Below are 18,805 nucleotides of genomic sequence, written 5' to 3'. Positions count from 1 at the left end.
GAAGAACAAGCTGTTTCCCTAGGGGACGGATTCCCTTCACTGATAGATTAGAATCATTCAAATGTTGGTTCATGGATTCACCTCTGAATATTTTGCTTCTAGAGTGCCCACTATATGGGCTATCACGACAGAGTATCCAGAGAAAGGAGATCTCCTTTCCTTAGGAGATAATGTTAAGTCAATTTTGCCAAAGAAGGTCAACAAAATAATTTTTAACAGAAAATGAAGAAACAAAAAAACAAGAGTGGAGTGAACCTATTGCATTTTAGACATAGTCATTTGCAGTTACTTGTTTCAAATTTCCCGTTTCTGACACTGCGGAAATGAAAAGAAGCAAAACTCGGTACTTACGGTTTCCACAGTTGAATCCACCTAAGCCGAACGGGCAGCTGGTAACAGAAAACAACAGGCAGTTTCAGCAGCTTAGTTATGCCAACAGATGACCAAAGCAGTATTAAGAAGGATGGTGGGGTAGGAGGGGGGCAGAACAGTCACCATACCTCACACAGGTCTCGTTTTCCAGCTTATATCCATCTTCACAGGCTAAAAGCAGAGAGGAGAGAAGGGCCATGAGCACCGCGTAGTGGGCAGGGGAGGCATTTCCCATCGCCGCTTCCCACGGCAGCCTCACCCCAAACCACCTTGGGGACCAACCGGCCGGTCTGCGCTGCTGACACAGCAGGAACGCGATGCACTCTGATGTGATGCAATATCTCCTCTGGTTTAGGCAGAACACCGTGCACTTAAATTCACCTCCCGCTGGCTTTGACAGGACCATTTCAGGGCTTCCCGGCAGAGCTAGCCCAGGGCCTGGCACAGGCTGGGCAGCTGGTAACATCGTTCCCAGCAGAACCTCTTCTTGCCCAAATGGAAACTCGCTGCACATTTGTGCTGCTTCCCACAAAACAGCTGTGTAAAAAATCTGCAAGTGCTTCCAGTTTTTGTTTTGAAACCTCATTTGAACAGTGCTACTTTAGCATTGATGCACGTTATTCATCACTTTTAAATGTTAGTACTGCAACAGAATGTTACGCAAACACAGTCCGGGTAACCCAAAGTGGTATGTTATGTTTTGCCTCATGTCACCTTTTTTTTCTTCTCTTTCAAATTTGGAGCTAAATCAAATGTTGAAATATCATATTTTACTCTAGAATAGAAATTAAATTTACTAGGTCTAAATAACCCAGAAAATGGCTATGTACAAAATGCTGGTGAAATACTGAAACCATCGCTTCAAAATAAATAATTTCTGTGCTTACGGACAGCTATCTCATCACCTGAATTATCGGAGAAAATTATACTACTCTTCTGATGACCAGCGTGATGCTACTTTGGACATACAATTCTAAGCTTCCGATTACTGATAAGATCACCGCTTTTCTCAGCAGCAGTCCCACCAGAGCTCCTGAAGACCCACTGCCTTTTGTAGAGGCAGCTCAGACAGAGACCTGGGGAGGAGTGACACAGATGGAGTCACTTTGGGCAGAGGGACAAACCGGGGCCAGCACATGCAGCAGCCCTTGGGAGTCTGCAAGACATCACGCAGAGGCCTGGAGAATCCCTGCAACACACTCCACAGGGAATAAAGCTAGGTTATTAAGAGAAATAAAACATCCCTGTGGATTTTTTCCTCTCAAACATCATATGTTTAAAAATGTTGAGGCAAGAGCTCTCAAGTCCTCTTCCCTCTGCCTTGTTCTCTAACTGTAGGGCTAACCTGCACCTGAAAGCTCGGGTGCTCTCTAACCCCAGCAAGCATGAGGAAATCTGCGGCGAGAGGAGGGGGTTTCCAGCAGAGGTCCCAGCTAAGGTGCAGCAAAGCCCTCGTCTCCTGTCCTCCTCCTCTGCTGCTCCCAGCACACCAGATGACTTTTCCCATCTGGCACAGCCAGCAACTGTATTTTCAGATGCACTTAGTACAGGAGGGGAGGAAGGAAGAAAAGAAGTACAAATGTGTGACTTTGTCCATTAGGATGAGCTGGTAATATCAGAGTAAACCAAAAGAGAACACTAGTTTTCTGGCTGGATTCAGAAGTTTATGGCTCTTCCAGAACCAAGTGATATTGATGCCAGCAGGGAGCAATGTGACTGTGACCTCCCTCTCATAATACAGGTCACAGAACTTCCCTAAATTTAATTTCAGTTTGAAATCAAATAGTTGAACTGGAGCTACATTTTAGAGAATCATCCAAGATTGATTTTAATATTTTCAGTGACGGGCAGTCAACCACAACCCTGGGTCAGATGCTCATAAAGTTAATTTCCCCAGCCATTAAAAACATTCACCTTCTTTCTGGTCTGAATTATCCCAGTGTCAAATTCCAGCCTTTGGATGTTTTCTTGCTAGACTGGGAAAGGTTATATGATCACATTTCTCCTCTTCACCATCAAATCACTCCTTTGCCTTTAACAAAGCCAAGTGCACTGAGATCTTTGAGTCTCCCTGGTTATTGCAGCTTTGCTCTGCATGCTTACAGGTTCTCTTTGACCCTTTTGATTTCTGCTTCCCAGAAACAGATGTCACAAGCCCAGGGATAACAAAACTTGGGTCCAGAGAAGGGCAACGAAGATGATCAGAGGCTTGGAGCATCTCTCCTATGAAGACAGGCTGAGAGAGTTGGGGTTGTTCAGCCTGGAGAAGAGAAGGCTCTGGGGAGACCTTATAGCAGCTTTCCAGTACCTGAAGGGTGCCTACAAGAAAGCTGGAGAGGGGCTTTTTACAAGGGCATGTGGAGACAGCACAAGGGGTAATGGCTTCAAACTGGCAGAGAGTACATTTAGATTAGGTATTAGGAAGAAATTTTTCACTGTGAGGGTGGTGAGGCACTGGAACAAATTGCCCAGGGAAGTAGTGGATGCCCCATCCCTGGAGGAGCTCAAGGCCAGGCTGGATGGGGCTTGGAGCAATCTGGTCCGGTGGGAGGTGTCCCTGCCCATGGCAGGGCAGTTGGAACTAGACGATCTTTAAGGGCCCTTCCAACCCAAACCATTCTGTGAAAACCTCGCCTCTTCTGCCTGCCTGTACCCCCTAAATGCTGGTCGGGACCATACTAGCCTTACAAGCCAGAGCTGGGGAACCCTTCTTTATCTGCCAAGCCCCCTTCACAGCTCTGCCCAAGTTCCTGCTTTACAGGAGAGTGCTTGGCACTCTGCTCTTGGCTGCCTGGCCTTGCTTGGGGTCATATCTAAATGCGGTTTGCCTATATCCCATTTACAAAGCATCTCATGTCACTAAGCATGCCTTTTTCCCTGCAGGGTGTGTTGATGCAGATGAGTGATGCACTCACATCATGAATATTGCAGGTCTACGCACAGACTTGCTGTAGCAACAGGCACCAATGATGATGGGGAAGTTGATGTCCATTACAGCTGGTCTTACATCCCTTTCTCTGCCCTATGTAGCCTCACTGCTCCTCCACCACCTCTTTCGCTCTTTTTATTCCCCCAGAGCTGGGGATGGGGAGGGTGAGGCTCTTTACATAGCCGCTCTGCCACATCTCATCATCATGCTTTTTGCACCAGATTTATTTTTCTCTCTCTAAGATGGTTTCTTTGAAGTCAAGGAAGGGACAAGAGGTAACCGGACAAGAGTTAAGAGCCTCAGTCATATAACACCCAGGGCAAGAGTAGTAAATCCCAAAGGATCCTTGCCTGGCTCATTCATAACACCGAGGCATTAGCAAAATGGGACGGGATGGGGTGCTCCTTTCACTCGCTAACAAAAGCAGACTGAAAACATTATGGAGTAAATGTTCTACCAAAGCGAGCCACAAGATCAGGCAATAATGAAGTCTGCAGTAAAGCGGTGGGAGGCATCACCTCAACAGCTCATTGGAGTTGCCTTCTCTAATAAGTGCAGCAGCCCCGTGTACGCTAGTGTCAGCCCCAGCCCCAGCCTGCTGCGTGCGCGTTGGGAAGGCCTGCAGGCAGATGCTGGACCTCAGCCTAATCTCAGCCCCTCAGCCCTAGCCAAATAATGTGTGTAGGGCACGTACACCTTGAGCGGACCCAAAGCTGGAGCCATGCCTTGGGCAGGAGCAGCGCTGGGACCCCACTGGCACACAGCTCTCACGCCAGGTGGCTAGAGGGGCGGTAAAGAGGAAAAGCAAGATCCTGAACATGCATCTCTGTCTTACTTAAATGGTCAGGGCTTACGTGTTTTCCTCTCCTCACCCAGGCTTTTCCTGCCGCTTTGCTTTCTCCTCTGGCATCTTTCCTGCTCTTTCAAACATGTTTCCAGGAGAGCTCGCGCTGTCACACTCACTCAGCAAGCTTTCAGACGTGAGCAGGGAACAGAGGAAAGTGTCAGGGGCCAAGCAAAGCTATTGAGCTGTGCTTTTCTACTCGGGATTCCTTTGCTTTTGCCTTCCTGAAAGAGACTCGGGGGTCTCTTTGGAAACCTGCTTTGCTGCTCCTTGCTTAGCTCTGGAAACGCTCTGTACTATTAAAAATAGCATGCCCTGGAAAAGTTGGCACATTGGGTTTGTCGCCCTGTTTCTAAAACAGCCCTGAACATACTGGGAAGATGGAAGACCAGCAACAACCCACAGATGACTGAACTGCATGCCGAGCAGTACCATGGCCAACGTGTTGAAACTCGCATAGCTCAGAGACCCAACCCTTCCTTGGTCCAGGGGACGATTTTTCGAGCATGCTCCAGGGGACAGACACTGCAAAGCAGGGCAAAACAATCTCTGGGGTCAGGGCGGCTGATCCCCCATGCCCTAGTGGCTCTCCCAGCTGTACCCGCCTTCCCACGGGGTAGACCGGACAGGGCAACACAATAGCCGTTTCCCTCTTTGCAAATATTATAAATGGAGTTACTGCACCACATTTTCACGACCCACAATGAGGGTCAGATGCTCAGAAGACCTTGGTTCCTGTTTAGTCATTAAGAGGGCAGAGATTTTCAAAGAGGTTGGCATATTGTATGCTATATTTATCACAAAATAGCCCTAAATATCAAATGAGGGCCAAAAGTTGGCTTTTGAAAAATCCTTTAAAAATCTGGCTTACCCAGACGGGGAACAAAGTGATGCTGAAAATCTGGTATCTTGCCAGACCGTGGCACCTTGCAGTCGGTGCTGCCCTCACGCCACTGCACTGCAGCCTAAATCCTGCATCAACCGTGTCCCTCAGACACTCTCAAGCTGGTCAATAAGATGTTCCCGACTGACAGCAGAGAGCTGAAGATGGAATTGAGGCCCCAGTGTGTGCAGGTTGTGTTTTTTATACTTTGCACAGCAAACAAGACCCATAAGTAGGGAGTAACCACATGCACAAGATGCTAGATGCCCTAGCTCTCTGCAATCATCACAGCCAAGCGCCTCATAGCCTTTCAGGTATTTATCTTCACAACACTGCTTGGCAAGGGACACAGACAAGAAAAATGGAGTAACTCATCCTGGGTACCCACTGTCGGTGGTGGAGCAGGAGTTGGGCAAAAGTATCCCAGGTTTCAGCTCAGCTCCCTGCTCACTGCATGAGCCCTTCTCTGCCTCCCAAGGGTAGGTGGAGACAGTCAATATTTCCTAAAAAAAATCCTTCCCCCAACATACAAGATGAAGAGAGGGAAGGAAAACACAAAGGAGAAAGGTTTTGCCTGGAGCCACAGAGCAGAGGAGAGTCAGGACCCAGAAATGCCCATTTCTGAAATGTCCATCCCAGAGCCTGCAGCACATGAGTTATTTCCAGACACATTTTTCTCACTTTCTGATCAGATTTGGAATTGACAAAGCATCTCCTCCTATTTCAACAGCAACCCAGCGGGCACTGCTAGAAACAATATACAACCACTACTGCAATTCTTACTATATGTCATCAGAAAACTCCATTTCTTAAGAAGCCCTACAATGACCACTGGAACTAGGGAACCCTGATTCTACAGAAGTCATTTTGACCACTGGCACATGGACAAAGACCTTGTTTAAAAGGTAGCAAAAACGGGTTTCATGATCTGAGAAGTAGGTAAAATATAATATAACCTTTAAGCTTAAAATTTCTATTAGGAAAACAGCTGACAAATGAATTCATAATAATTGTCAGATACTTAAAGTATTGATCATGTATTAATATAAGCTCATGATTTTAAAGCACTTGTCCTAAGTTCGCTGAGAGTTCAGACAAAATCAAAACAGGCAGAGCCACACGTCATCTCTGCTCTGTGCCACTGAACTGGAGCCCAAAGCAGCCGGGCCCCTTTCTCCCTCTTCTCGATCACTGTGACTCACAGCATGCTCCAGAAAGAGATAATATTATTCCTAGAGAGAGACTGTATCTTCAGTGTCTGCTGAAAAGTCCCCTAACTAAACAAAAGAAACTTGAGCTGTTAATATTTATTCATAATATTGAGCTTCTTGCATGCACAGGGATACACAGACACACTCATTTCCACTGGAACGAGAAGTTTAAGCCAAATTCAGGCAAAATACACCACACAAAGAGCAATACCTCTGCAGGAGTGGTCCATCTTGTTGTATTTGAAGTACCCACTTTTGCATTGGCAGAGCGCGACCCCATCAAAGTCGGTGCATTCAGAAGTTTCCTTGTCGCATTCGGGGTCTTTCTGCTTGCACAAGCTGCCAACTGTCGGGAAGAGGCAGCCAATGTCAGCACGATTCTCTCTGAACCCACCATCATCCCCGTTTGCTTTCCCCAGGCATCACATTCAGCTCATGCGCTGCTTTAATCTCCTTTCTTTTTTTTTTTTAAAAAAAAACAACATTTGTTCCATTAGGAGACAGTCAACACTACACTATGTCACCATCTCTTGCATACCTACCGTCGTTTGTACAGGCAAATAGAGGGGGTGAATGATAAATATTTCAGCTCAGAGGCAGAAGGGGAAATGAAAAAGAAAAATTTGGTTTGGCTAAAGCTGAAACACATTCACCCCCTGAGACAGTTCAACAAATCGATTTTTAAGTTTATATCAAGCAAAACATTTTTCTCAGCCCAAACCAATTTTTTTCCATTTCAATATTAAGCACTAGATTTTTTCATTTTTCAAAGAAAGAATCTGTCTTTTGATTTACATTACTTTGAAGCAGTGTTTTACTTTAGAAAGTCAGATTTGTTACAATGAGCATTTAGGAAAACTGTGGGCAAATGATGGAAATTGTGTCACCAAATTAACATTTTTTACGGGGAGGTCAGACTAAGTGGAATGAACAAATGAAAAAATATTCGTAAGAAATAGGATTTTATGGAAAACGTGTCACTCGTTTGGCACTCACCTTTTATAAAACTGTCCCTCCTAGATCCATCGTCCTTTTTTTTTTTTTTATCTGACAACTTTTCTTTTAAGTGCTTACACAAGAACATCATTTGTTTCTCATTCTGCTTATTTTAAGTTAGAAATAGGCTTCACCACAAGCATTGTATCAGAGGTAATGGCTAGATATAATCTGAGAGGGTCTACCAAAGTAATTTAATTCAATCCACAGTGGAGTGCAGCTTGAAAATACGGCACATTAAAATAAAAGCACACACTAAATTTCTCATCTTCATGTTTAGCTTGCCAAAACAATCCAAGGGGTTTCCCACTAGACCCAGGCTAAGCACTGCCACCCTTCATCCTCAAAGCCAAACCTCGAAGCCTTGAACTCCGAAGTGGCAGAGCTCCTTGCAGGAGCCCGTCTTTCAAGGGTACTCACTCCCTGCATCCTGCCGGTACCTCTCATGGCTAAATCTCCTCTATCACACCCTCGTAAAGCGAGGACCAGGAGGTGCAAGGCACAGGGCCACCACCACTGTATGGGGTCCACCTGGAGAAGGTCCTGCACAAGGTCCTGATGTTCTTCTCCAGGTCTCTCTGTGCTGCACCCACATTCCCCTTCGGCAGGTAGAGGTTTTGGGACAGAAATCAAAAGCTCTTAATTGTGAACCATTTTGACACCCTGCAACACTGAAATTGGGCAGTCAGGAGAGCGCAGCTCTCTGCTGTCGTGGTTTCAGCTGGGATGAAGTTGACTTTCTTACCAGGAGCTGGTATAGTGCTATGTTTTGGGTTTGGGATGGGAAATGGTGTTGATAGTGCACTGGTGGTTTGGGTTGTTGCTAAGCACTCAAGGCCTTTTCTGCTCCTCACGCTGCCCCACCAGCGAGCAGGCTGGGAGTGCACGAAAAGCTGGGAGGGGACACAGCTGGGACAGCTGACCCCAACTGACCAAAGGGATATTCCATATCTGGGGTAAGAAGGAGGAAGGGCTGGGGGGGTCGTTCGGAGTTATGGTGTTTGTTCTTCCCAAGTAACTGTTACGTGTAATGGAGCCTTGCTTTCCTGGAGATGGCTGAACATCTGCCTGCCCATGGGAAGGGGTGAATTAATTCCTTGTTTTGCTTTGCCTATTCAACTGTCTTTATCTCAACCCACGCCTTTTCTCACTTTTACTCTTTGGATTCTCTTCCACATCCCAGCCTGGGGAAGTGAGCGAGTGGCTGCGTGGTCCTGGTTGCTGGCTGGGGCTAAACCATGACACCCACGTAGCCTCCAGCAGCTCTAATCGACTTCACTGGGGGGACTTGGCTTTCACGCCGTTTCCCCAGCTCCTGGCTGAGCGGGTGGAATTAAGACTTACGGGTTTTTGTTCTGGCTGGGGCCCGGTGTCACATCCTGGAGATGAAAGGCTGCCCTACAATGCCTCTAATCCTGTGCTGCATGATGTTTTCACAGAGAAGCAGATTTCTCACACATGTGGTGAAGATAAGGCTTGATATCTGCATCCCTTTTGTACTGCAGAGCTCTTAAGATGACTCTCATTTATATAAGATAAAAAAGATTCAGAGGGATTTTACCAAACACCAAAATCTTTCTCCCTCTCTTATAAAAGGAGCCAAATAAAACATCCATTTCCCTTCCCATCACAGTTCCTCCAGATGTTATTTACCTCTGTGGAGTGGTTTCAGGCTGGAGATGAACTGGCAGGCTTCAGTGGGGGATTTGCAAGCTCGAATGTAGCTTTTCACGGTGCTGACAACATCGTAGAAAGTCACGTTGGATGCTAAAGAGAACGTGGATTGCACTGAAACATGCACAAAATTTGCCTCCCTGACAGAAAACAAAACAAAACAGCCCTGAGTACCACAGGTCAGTCTGATGTCATTGTTAGCACATAGGATTCTTATTAAGTTGCACTATATGTAGGACTCTTATTAATGCAAGCAATGTTTATCACAGACACAATATTGCAAACATACTGAAGGAGCCATGCATTGTAACAGACCCTAAAAACAGGACACAAAAAACTTATGCACGGAAAGACAAATTTGGGGCTGGAAGGTAGCTCACTTTGAAACCAGCCATAAATCCCTCCTGAGAAGCACACAAGCCCATCCCCAAGGCGCTCAGGCCAGGAGGAGGGTACCAGGAGAGGCAGGCAAGGTGGTCAGGCATTCCCATGCCCTGCACTACTGCCAGGATGGATCGCATCAAGTCCAGCATGGACTCAAAATGGAGAACATGGACCTCAAGTTGAACATCCCGAATGCTCAAGTTTCTCACTCTTCCCCTCGTAGCCTTAGCCTTACCTGGTCGCCTTAACCGTGGAGTGGTGGTACCCCGGCAAGCCCGACAGTGATGTGTCAAGCTGCAAGGAAGGAGAGAGAAGCTGTTAGTGCCCCGTGATGCAGATGGATGGAGGGAAGCAGCCTGGTGGGATGCAGTATGGGACGGCCCTCCTGGGTCACTGACACCATCCCCTGCATTCGCCAGAGCCACCTGCTGAGGCCAAGGGGGCTCTGAGCATCCCAGCAGATCATCTGCTCGATAAGAAAGATGCACCGTCCTGTTGCCAGCGAGGGACAGCTGAAGACACCATTTCACAGCCTTGGACAAGAATAAAGACCTGAGGGTTTTGACACGAGGATCTGCCTGAGGCCCCACTGTGCGATGACCACCAAGGCCAAAGATGAGCCAGAAGCTAGTGGGGAAAGAGCCCCGGGTGAGGCCAAGCTCAAAGTGGCACCTTTGGAGACTGCTCATCTTCCAAGGAACCTCCCTCTCCCTGGATCCATGCGGTTGTTTGTGCTCATTCCCCAGCACAAGCCGTGCAGGCAGAATCAAGGTGACTCACCCCAGTTTCCCCCTCCTTTGGCGGCATCTCCAAATCACCTACTCCAAAAAGAGTTGGGATGAACTACAGCCAGCCCAGGAACTGCTAACAGGACAAACACATGCATGCCATGATCTGGCTAAATAACGCACAGAGATGTACCTATCACCAGCCCACGGGTCTTTCTGGAGCAACTGATTGCACAGTGTATTGGGAAGCCATCAGCACACTCAGGGCTTCCTCTGAACAGATCGGGGGACATGTGGTTGCAATAGCGTGTCTGGGAAACTCCAGCAAGGGGAAGGTATGTTTGAATGGGTGCAGCTGCTATGCTTCATCCCATGGGGTTTGGCTAAAAGCAAGGTGGCACCAGCTGCAGGCACCAACCCGCCCCAGGACCTGAGAGATTTACTGACAAATGATGAAGTCCAGAGTTACTGTTTTAATGCTTGACCTTGGAGGAGCACTAATGCCCTTTTGAGGTCTGGAAAAGGCAATGCAGCCAGAAGACACTAAGCAAGGATGGAGGCTACAGAAGTATGAACCCAACCACACCATTTCACAAAAAGGGCTTCAGGATTTTTTGAGCAGTTTTGCTGTCTTAAGCCCCACGGGAGCTGTATCTCTTCACTGCTGTCTTGAAACCCTGGGCAGGGCAGGGGAGAGAAGCGTGCTGGGATTTAAAAGCGTAGATCTCACTAGTCCTACTTATACCAGACCAGGATGGTTCAATGATTAAAAAGGCTAAATCCATGCTACAGCCTTGTGGCTTCCCATGACAACCATAAGAGGAGCAAAGGGGACCTGTCCCATCAGCATTGCCAAGGGCCCGGCAATGACACTCACCATCGTCAGGATTTCATCCTCGACATGGAGGAGCTCTGCATACTTCCCATGGGTAACATTAGGCTTCAGGGGGACCTGGCCGATAAATATTCTTACTAAAAAGGAGAATAAGACAAGTTAGTAGGAACACACGTCTCCATGCCATGTGTAGCTGCGGTTTCATATGCCTTACATGAGAGTGTGTCTGCATGGAAAACCCCTTCATGCAGCAGATAGAAAACTCGAATCTGACAGTCACTGCCCTGATAAAGCAAAGTCTTACCCTTGGGATTTTTCCCAAGGGTTGCTGTGATGTTCCCACAGTCCCAGTCAAATTCCAGAGCTCAATGCTGCTGAACAGCCAGCATTTCACTGCAGAGTTCATACATTTCCTATAGAAAAACTGACTAATTTACAAAGACCCCTGAACACAGAAAGAGCTGGGTAAGTTTATTAACAAGATAGTTTCAGGTACCAAAGCTATTTATAATAATTTGGGGTAAACGTGTCAAATCTCTTACACCTCCCTCTCATGGAAGGAAAGCAAACCAGCAAGTCAAAATAAAGCACTTCAGAAAGGACGTTTTCATTTTTCAAATTGTTGGACAGAATGAGCAATGACATATGAAAAGAGGTCCAAAAGATGCATTTTTCTGAGCTTAGATTCACATTTGATTCATGGCAGCAGAACACAATAATCAGAGTTGTCCAGACTCAGCGAGATAATATCCCTAAATCTTGTATTAAGTGTCATGAGATACTCAGTGGAAATGAGAACTCAGAGCTCCAGTTTTATGTTCCACCAGAAAAACAAATATGGTTGCAGATAACATTATAAAGCCTCGAATTCTTTCCCATTTTTTCCCATCCACAGAGCCTGTCTTCATCACAAATTTTATATCAGACAGCTCTAATGTAACAACTCCAGGTAAAAATAATCACCTTTTCGTTATTTGTATAATCTGCCCATATCCCAGTTCAAGGCATAATCAAAACAATACTCTAAATTAGAAGCTGACACGTTCCAATTCGAAGAAATGTTTCAAAACACCCTTCAGGGACACCTCACCCATGTTTCCTTAGCAAAATTTCCATGCCTCTAATCCGCACTGATTAAGGGTCAGAAGAAACTCTAGCAAAACAAATTCCCCTTTACAATGGGACATTGTAAGTCCTTGAGATTGAGTCCTCTAACAGAAAGGAGGGGGTCGGAACCCAAGTTCCAACTAATAACTGTGCTGCATGAAAAATGCGCAAGGTATGAAACAAGACCTCGATCTTACAAAGACTTTCACGGCTGCTTAATTTTCCGCATGTGGCTGATCCCACTGCAGCCAGATTACACAATAGCCCCACTCACTTCTCCCAAGCCAAGCGTCATTGCCCAGGTTTGCAGGAGTGGGAGCTACGATACTCTGCTGAACGCTTTTTTGGGGGGGGTTGTAAAACACATGAGGAACAGAAGGGGCACATCTGTCCTCACGAACAAGCCTGAGCCCACCGCTCTGTTGCTGTGTTTTTAAGAAACCCTCAGCTATCACTGCGCCTGCTTCCCGGGGCACCCCAACACGCCAGGCGTTAGACACTGCACTTGTATAAACACTAAAAGGCTCTTGTTAAAAGTGATGGTTGAGAGGAACATTAAGTTCCTGAACTAGTCTGCACCTAGGTTGATTTGTTTTAGAAGATTACAGATAATTATTTCCATCTTTTTTCTCCCTTGGTTTTTCACTTTTGTTTTCTTACCTAAATTGCACTTTCCTTTTTCCAGCTCATATCCAAGAGGACACTGACAGATATAGGAGCCATGGGTGTTGTTGCAGGTGGCCAGCGCAGGGCAAGGGTTGGAAAGACATTTATCCACATCTACAAAAGCAGAAAAATAACAGACTATAGTTACAGAATCACAAAAATCATCAACTGTTGGGCTAAAAAAGATCAATTTCGCTCCTCTTTGTTGACCCCCTGAGCATTATCACATGCTTCATAGCATCATTTGCACTTACTATTTATCTGCTTCTTAATTACTCTGTTGGAGCTGAAAGAATAAATAAAAAACACTTTCTCCTGAATATTTATTCAAAAGCTCTTGGGATCCAGTGTTGATCCCTGTTAATATCAACACCCAGCTTGCCTACAGCATTGCTCATCTGCAGATCTCTGGGTGCTTTCCAAAGACAAACAACCCTACAGCTACAGATGGAGGGACCAAAGAAGGGACCTTGTCAGCCAGAGCTAGACACAGGAGCACAGGCTCCTTCACCGAAGTCCTGCCCTTTTCATCCAAGCCCTGTTTGGATGAACCAAAAGTTTGTGCTTGAACACTGATGCAGTCTGTAGATTACCTAGCAGTGGTGGAGGCAGCCTTGGCTGCCATCCCCTCCTTTACTGGGGCTGCAGCCTCCTACGTGCCAGGTTGGGACAGAGCGACAGCAGCGACATCTGCCTTCTAATGCACTTCCCGCTGCGTCAGCAAGGGCTTAGGGAAAAGACGCCAACTGTGAAATATGGTGTTTTGGGGGATTAATGACAGTAGTCTCAGGTGTTTCACAGATTAGACAACTCAAACGGCAAGTTCTGGAGGAGATATCCAATACCTCCCTCTGAAAAAAAACCACCTCCCGGTCAAAAAAGCTCCTCTTGCTGTGCATATGACTCACATGAGCACAAACGTACATCACACACACATGCAAAGGCAGACCGTAGGCAGGACTGTGGACTTGTTGGTGACAAGATGCTACAAGATGAGAAAGACAGCTTACACACCACTTGCACCTATTTTGCAACTGCTGCCGAGCGCTGCAGCAGAGGCAGGAAGGATGGGCTTTGTGGTTAAAGAACAAAGCACGAGAGCCAAACCCGCGTGTGTACTTCTGACAGCACCGCAATGCCCCGTGGTATCACGCAGGCCCTGCAGGCCAGACAGTCCCAAGCTGACCTGGAACACACCATTTGATGCGATCTCTGTGTCTCAACTAGCCTGGCACGACCACATCAGCATCAATGAGAAAGAGACTTGGGTGTCTAAGCAGCCAGAAATGACTGGGTGTATTTTAAAACATTGGCTTTCACTTTGCCATCCCTCAGTTTGAGCTTTGTACAGTGGGGACCAGAGCAGCTTCTTGTCTCGTGGCAGTGAGTGCCAACGTACAAAGCACCACGTCTCAGGGAGCAGAAGGATCTTTTTCATTCTGGTATATGGCAAAACTCAGTATGAAAGGAAAGAGTAACTTGTCAAAAGTGTGAATCAGTTGGTAAAAAGGACATATTACATTTGTTTTGGATAAAAAGTGCATTCCCTTACAGTGAATTTTTTTGCATGAAGCCATAGCTATAATTAAAACCAATCAGCCTGAGAAATAATATCTAAATACTTAATTATTGGATGGAATATATACTATTGCCAGTACTTCACTATGATTAATGCAATTAGCACATAGAATATCCTACAGTGGCATGAGGGCCAGGCTCCTGAACTTTAAACACAGAATCAATTTCCATTCGTATAAAACTTTGCTCAACATATTTACTTGAGAAGATAAGGAGCCTGGCAGCAATAATAAATGATTTTAACAATGCACTGAGTCAGACTACAGTATATAGCCTTACTCGTATGTACAGTACAGGAGAAGCAACAGGCCCTTGAGCAGGAGATTATTTAGTGAGGTGGGGAGAAAACGACCATAAGTTGTAATAAGAGACAAGTTCCAACACAAATACCAAGTGATGGCCAATCACCTTTTCTCATGAATTAGATAGATATTGATTGATATCAATCAATATTGTTGACTGATTGACAAATATAAAGTGCGTCCTACACTTATCTGGAAGGCCAGTCAGCTTTATTTTCTTGAAATTCTCAATTTTAAGCTTAACATTTCTATCAGAAATGTTCAGCAAAACGCTCACCCTTTTCCAGCAGTTCAGCTTCATTGCTAAACCCTTAGCTTAAAATCACCAACATGGAGACTGAGTTCTTATCATCAAACCCTGTTGACAACAGACTTGTCACACATACACACATAACCCTTCAAAGACCCTTAAAGGGGGACCCAGGCACTGCTGGCCCCCATGTCCCTAGCCTCACCACTGATGAGCACCATTAGACATATTACCTGTTGCTGGAGACAACGTCTTCAGCCCAGTTGTGCTACTTGATGGAGGAACAGTGGTTGGTTTGGTAGCAGCCAAAGTAGTTGCAATGCTCACAGTGGTCTTGCTGGTTGGAGGGGCTTCAGAAGGACTTGTAACAGGGATGTTTTCTTCAGTGACTTTACCAGGTCTTGCAGTGGTGGGATCCACAGCTTCTGTGCTTTCACCAGTGGTATACATGTGCTTAGTGGCAGTGGGCGTTTGAGCTCTGTGGGCTTTCGTGGTGCTAGCATCACCTGGGGTTGGTTGGTAACTGGCCGGTGTTGTCAGCACAGGAGGTTTCACTGTCGTCAGTGCCACTGCAGGGATGATGACACTGTGGTTTGTTGCACTTGGTGAGGGACTAAGGGGTGCATCTGTCGGCGCAGCCCGTGGGGCATCACCAGCTGTGGTGGGCAGCAGTGTTGCCTTCCCAAAGCTGCCTCCTTGGGCAGTGGTGGCTCTCTGCGAGGTGGTCTCCATTACCGTCATGGGACCAGACACAGACATGATGCGTCCACCAAGCTGCTCCATGGGTGCTGTGGGGAGAGGAGGAGACCCGATGGAGGTGAAGGTGGTGCTGTTTTGGGGCTGGTGTGTGACAGTGTGCTTGTTGGTCCCTCTGGGCGAGCTCCCAGCCACAGCGGCTGTGGAGGGCACCCGCCTGACCACAGTCGTAGCTACAGAAGTGCTTGCTTGACCACTATCATTGGACTGCGAGATAGATGACGGTGATGAAAACAGAGGCAGTAAAGATGCTAACGAGTAAGATGGGGAAAGCAATGAGGAAGTGGGCAAGGAGGACGACAAAGCCTGCAGAGGGGGTGAAGATGCCATCACAGAGGACGAGAGTGGCTCAGATGACTCCGATGATGTAAACAAATAAGTTGGTGGTGGTGTTGATGACAGCAAGTGCTGCAGCGGTGACACTGAGGAAGAGCCTGGAAACGCAGATGAAGATAGCGATGATCTGCTGGTGGTCAACAACTCAGAGTCAGTGCTGAAGACAGTTGTATTTTGTACACTGCCTGCAGAAGCAGAAGTCAACTGTTTGGACGAGTGTACCAGCAATGGCTCTGTAGATGGTTCAACAAAACTGCTGTCACTGGATACGTTGCTCCTTCTGTCCTGTGCCACAGAAGACTTTGATGAATCAGAAGGGTTGGAAATCTCAGAAAAAAAGGTGGAACTTTCTGAGGAGTCTGCAGAGGTGCTGCTGTTCGAGATAGACAGGAGGGTCCTTTCTCCTCCTCTGGTATACGTTGTTGAAACATATGTGCCATCTGTATGAGAAACTGAGGTCCGTTTCTCAGCATCGATGCTACTGACAGGCTGATGGCTACCTGAAAAGCCTGGAGTAAAAGGACAAAATATATTAGAAAGACAGAGTAATATTAAAGTATTTTGATGTCACATTAAAATCATTTGCTAAATACATAAAATGTTCTTGTCTGTGAACTGGCTCATGCTATTCTAAAAATTTAGAGCGTCATCCAAGTGTGGGTATCAAATCAGGAGTCTTCTGCGCTCCTTAATTCATCCTAAAATGGTGAACTCAGACAGACACAAGGTTCCTGTGAAAGGTGCAGGTTTCTAAAACACTCTTCTTACAGTACTGCTTTTCTAATATGATTGAGCACTTATCGTTCCACAATATTTTGTGGCAAGCTAAGCAGGAAAACCTATCTCTTCTTTTTATCACTCATAATTTATAAAACTCATATCCCGTCCCTCTTATCCTTCATTCCCAACAGAAGAATATCCATCTTCTTCAATCATTTTGGTTTTAGACACAGTGAACTTCATGCCCCTCCAAGATAAAATGATTACAATATGTTAATTTGCAGCTTATCATGAACTCATTGACTGAAAACTTTGCACTCAGGAAATCCTAAATGAGTAGTAGCACATCAGTCTGCACAAAAATCAGATTATTTAGCATAAAAGGTCCAGTCAATCTTATAATACGAGTTTCAGGATGTACAGATAAATTCAGCAATCTCTAGAAATAAATTTTAAAAAAAGGGTACTGAACATTTGATTTAATTCTACAAATGACTTGGGTCAACATGAAACACTTCTGAAAACATGACCCACAAGAAACCTGTTAGAATGTAAAAAAATAATGCGGCCATCAAAACAGGAGAGTTTCCCTGCTCAGGCTCATGGTTTCACTTCTGAAATGATTCCCCAGCCAGGTGGGGTCTGGCTTTGAGTCCTTGGATGAAAACACCCCCCAAAGTGTACCCACACATGGCATTGCATGTACCAATGAACAAGAACTCTGTATACAACATAGGTAAAGGCACCACAGTGTGAACTTCCGCCCCCAAAAGGTATGCTGGGAGACACTAACTTGTAAGGTCATTTTGGAAAGAAGAATAAGTGGGCATCTTGGAAGAACGGGTGAAGAGCGCCTCTGTTTCAAAGTCTGTGAAGCCCACGCTGCCGGCTGAGGCACCGGCCATCCCACTCTGCTCCACCGACGTTGGCTGAGCCAGCCCTGGAGAGCTGGCGGTTTCGGCATAGGGAGCAGAGCTCTCGGTGCCACCGGCCAGCACCCCGTCTGTCACCGAGGGCGGCATCCTTTCTCTACCTCCAGTAGACACGGATGAACTGTACGCAGGATCAGTGATGGGGCTGGACCGCCTTTCCTCGGCACTCGAGCTGCTTAGTGAGCGATGGCTGCTGCCCACGGCTGGAAGAAGATTGAAAAGCAGGCATCTCATTTTATCATCTCAGAGCAGACAGTACTTGCGGTTTCTACAATAATTCTATTTTGAAATGCAGTTTAATAAAATTGCACAGATAAACAGATTAAATACAGATTAAGTAGATCTCACATATCTATCAGCCTAAATGTGAATTTAACAAAGTGTACTCCAAAGAAACAGCACTGTCCAAATACAAAGGGACAACCGGTACCATTAGACTCATAATGGCATATTTATGCTATTTATAATTATTACCCCAACCCAGGCAGGTAGTAGATGTGTCCTACAGCAAGAAGCTACACATCTCATTCCTGAGACTTTTTTGTTAAGCACCAACAGCTGCAGATATACAATACCAAGGAACAGAATCACCACTGCTTATAAATCCTGCCCACAACACCCGCAACAGCTCTGACACGTGTTGGTGGTCATATCAACTCCATGGAAGAGGGGGACAGAGAGGCAGTGAGGTTTTTCCTAATTCAAACACCATCCCGGAGCTCAGAAAAACTCACTGGAAGGTTCATCGGTGGCTGAGAAGTAGGTGGAGACCCTTGATGAAAGGGTGACCTTGGGCTCAGAGTACCCTGCTTGGACAGATGAGACGTGTCCCGCTCCAGGCCATGCTGTGGAGGATGGGAGGGGGCCGGTGCGGGGCTCCCCGGCCATGTCCGGGTGGGACATGGGGCTTGACGCTGCTGTGCTCCATGTGCCACGGTTAGCTGCAGTCTGAGATGTCCCCTCCCCGCTGCTGGAGAGTGCAGTTGAGATGTATGTGGTCTCAGTAGGAACACCAGAAAGTCTTCTACCTCTCTCTGGAATTGCAAAGCAGAGATATACATATATATATATATGTTTTATATTAATAATACCTTTGAGAGCTCTACAGGGACTAAAATCTGAACATTTCAATTCCCACAGTGGAGGTGGCGCTCAGTTACCAACATCACTTATTTACTAAGAGGTGCTCCCAGGTGATCTGTACTTTTCCCCTTTACAGCAGAAAAATAAAACAGATTGGGGTGCATGGCGTTTCTGACGGAGAATGGTGGCAGGGAGGTAGGACCTGGTCTTGGACGTCCT

General features: G+C 46.3%; 1 protein-coding gene across 1 annotated transcript in view; it reads right to left on the bottom strand.

Moving 5' to 3' along the window:
- HEG1 (heart development protein with EGF-like domains 1) overlaps positions 1 to 18,805 on the bottom strand; it is a 40,614-nt gene that overhangs the window by 3,623 nt on the left and 18,186 nt on the right. Inside the window, exons 9-17 of the mRNA XM_009887311.1 lie at positions 17,365 to 17,706; positions 14,993 to 16,360; positions 12,624 to 12,743; positions 10,899 to 10,993; positions 9,529 to 9,587; positions 8,889 to 9,049; positions 6,451 to 6,585; positions 501 to 543; positions 352 to 389 (exon numbers count right to left, since the gene is read on the bottom strand). Coding sequence (XP_009885613.1) covers positions 352 to 389; positions 501 to 543; positions 6,451 to 6,585; positions 8,889 to 9,049; positions 9,529 to 9,587; positions 10,899 to 10,993; positions 12,624 to 12,743; positions 14,993 to 16,360; positions 17,365 to 17,706 — 2,361 coding nt within the window. The remainder of the gene's footprint in view (positions 1 to 351; positions 390 to 500; positions 544 to 6,450; positions 6,586 to 8,888; positions 9,050 to 9,528; positions 9,588 to 10,898; positions 10,994 to 12,623; positions 12,744 to 14,992; positions 16,361 to 17,364; positions 17,707 to 18,805) is intronic.

Source organism: Charadrius vociferus, unplaced genomic scaffold (genome assembly GCF_000708025.1).
Source record: "Charadrius vociferus isolate BGI_N301 unplaced genomic scaffold, ASM70802v2 scaffold385, whole genome shotgun sequence".
NCBI lineage: Eukaryota > Metazoa > Chordata > Aves > Charadriiformes > Charadriidae > Charadrius > Charadrius vociferus.
The sequence above is the reverse complement of the archived record's forward strand: the minus strand, read 5'-3'. Positions and strand labels throughout refer to the sequence as shown.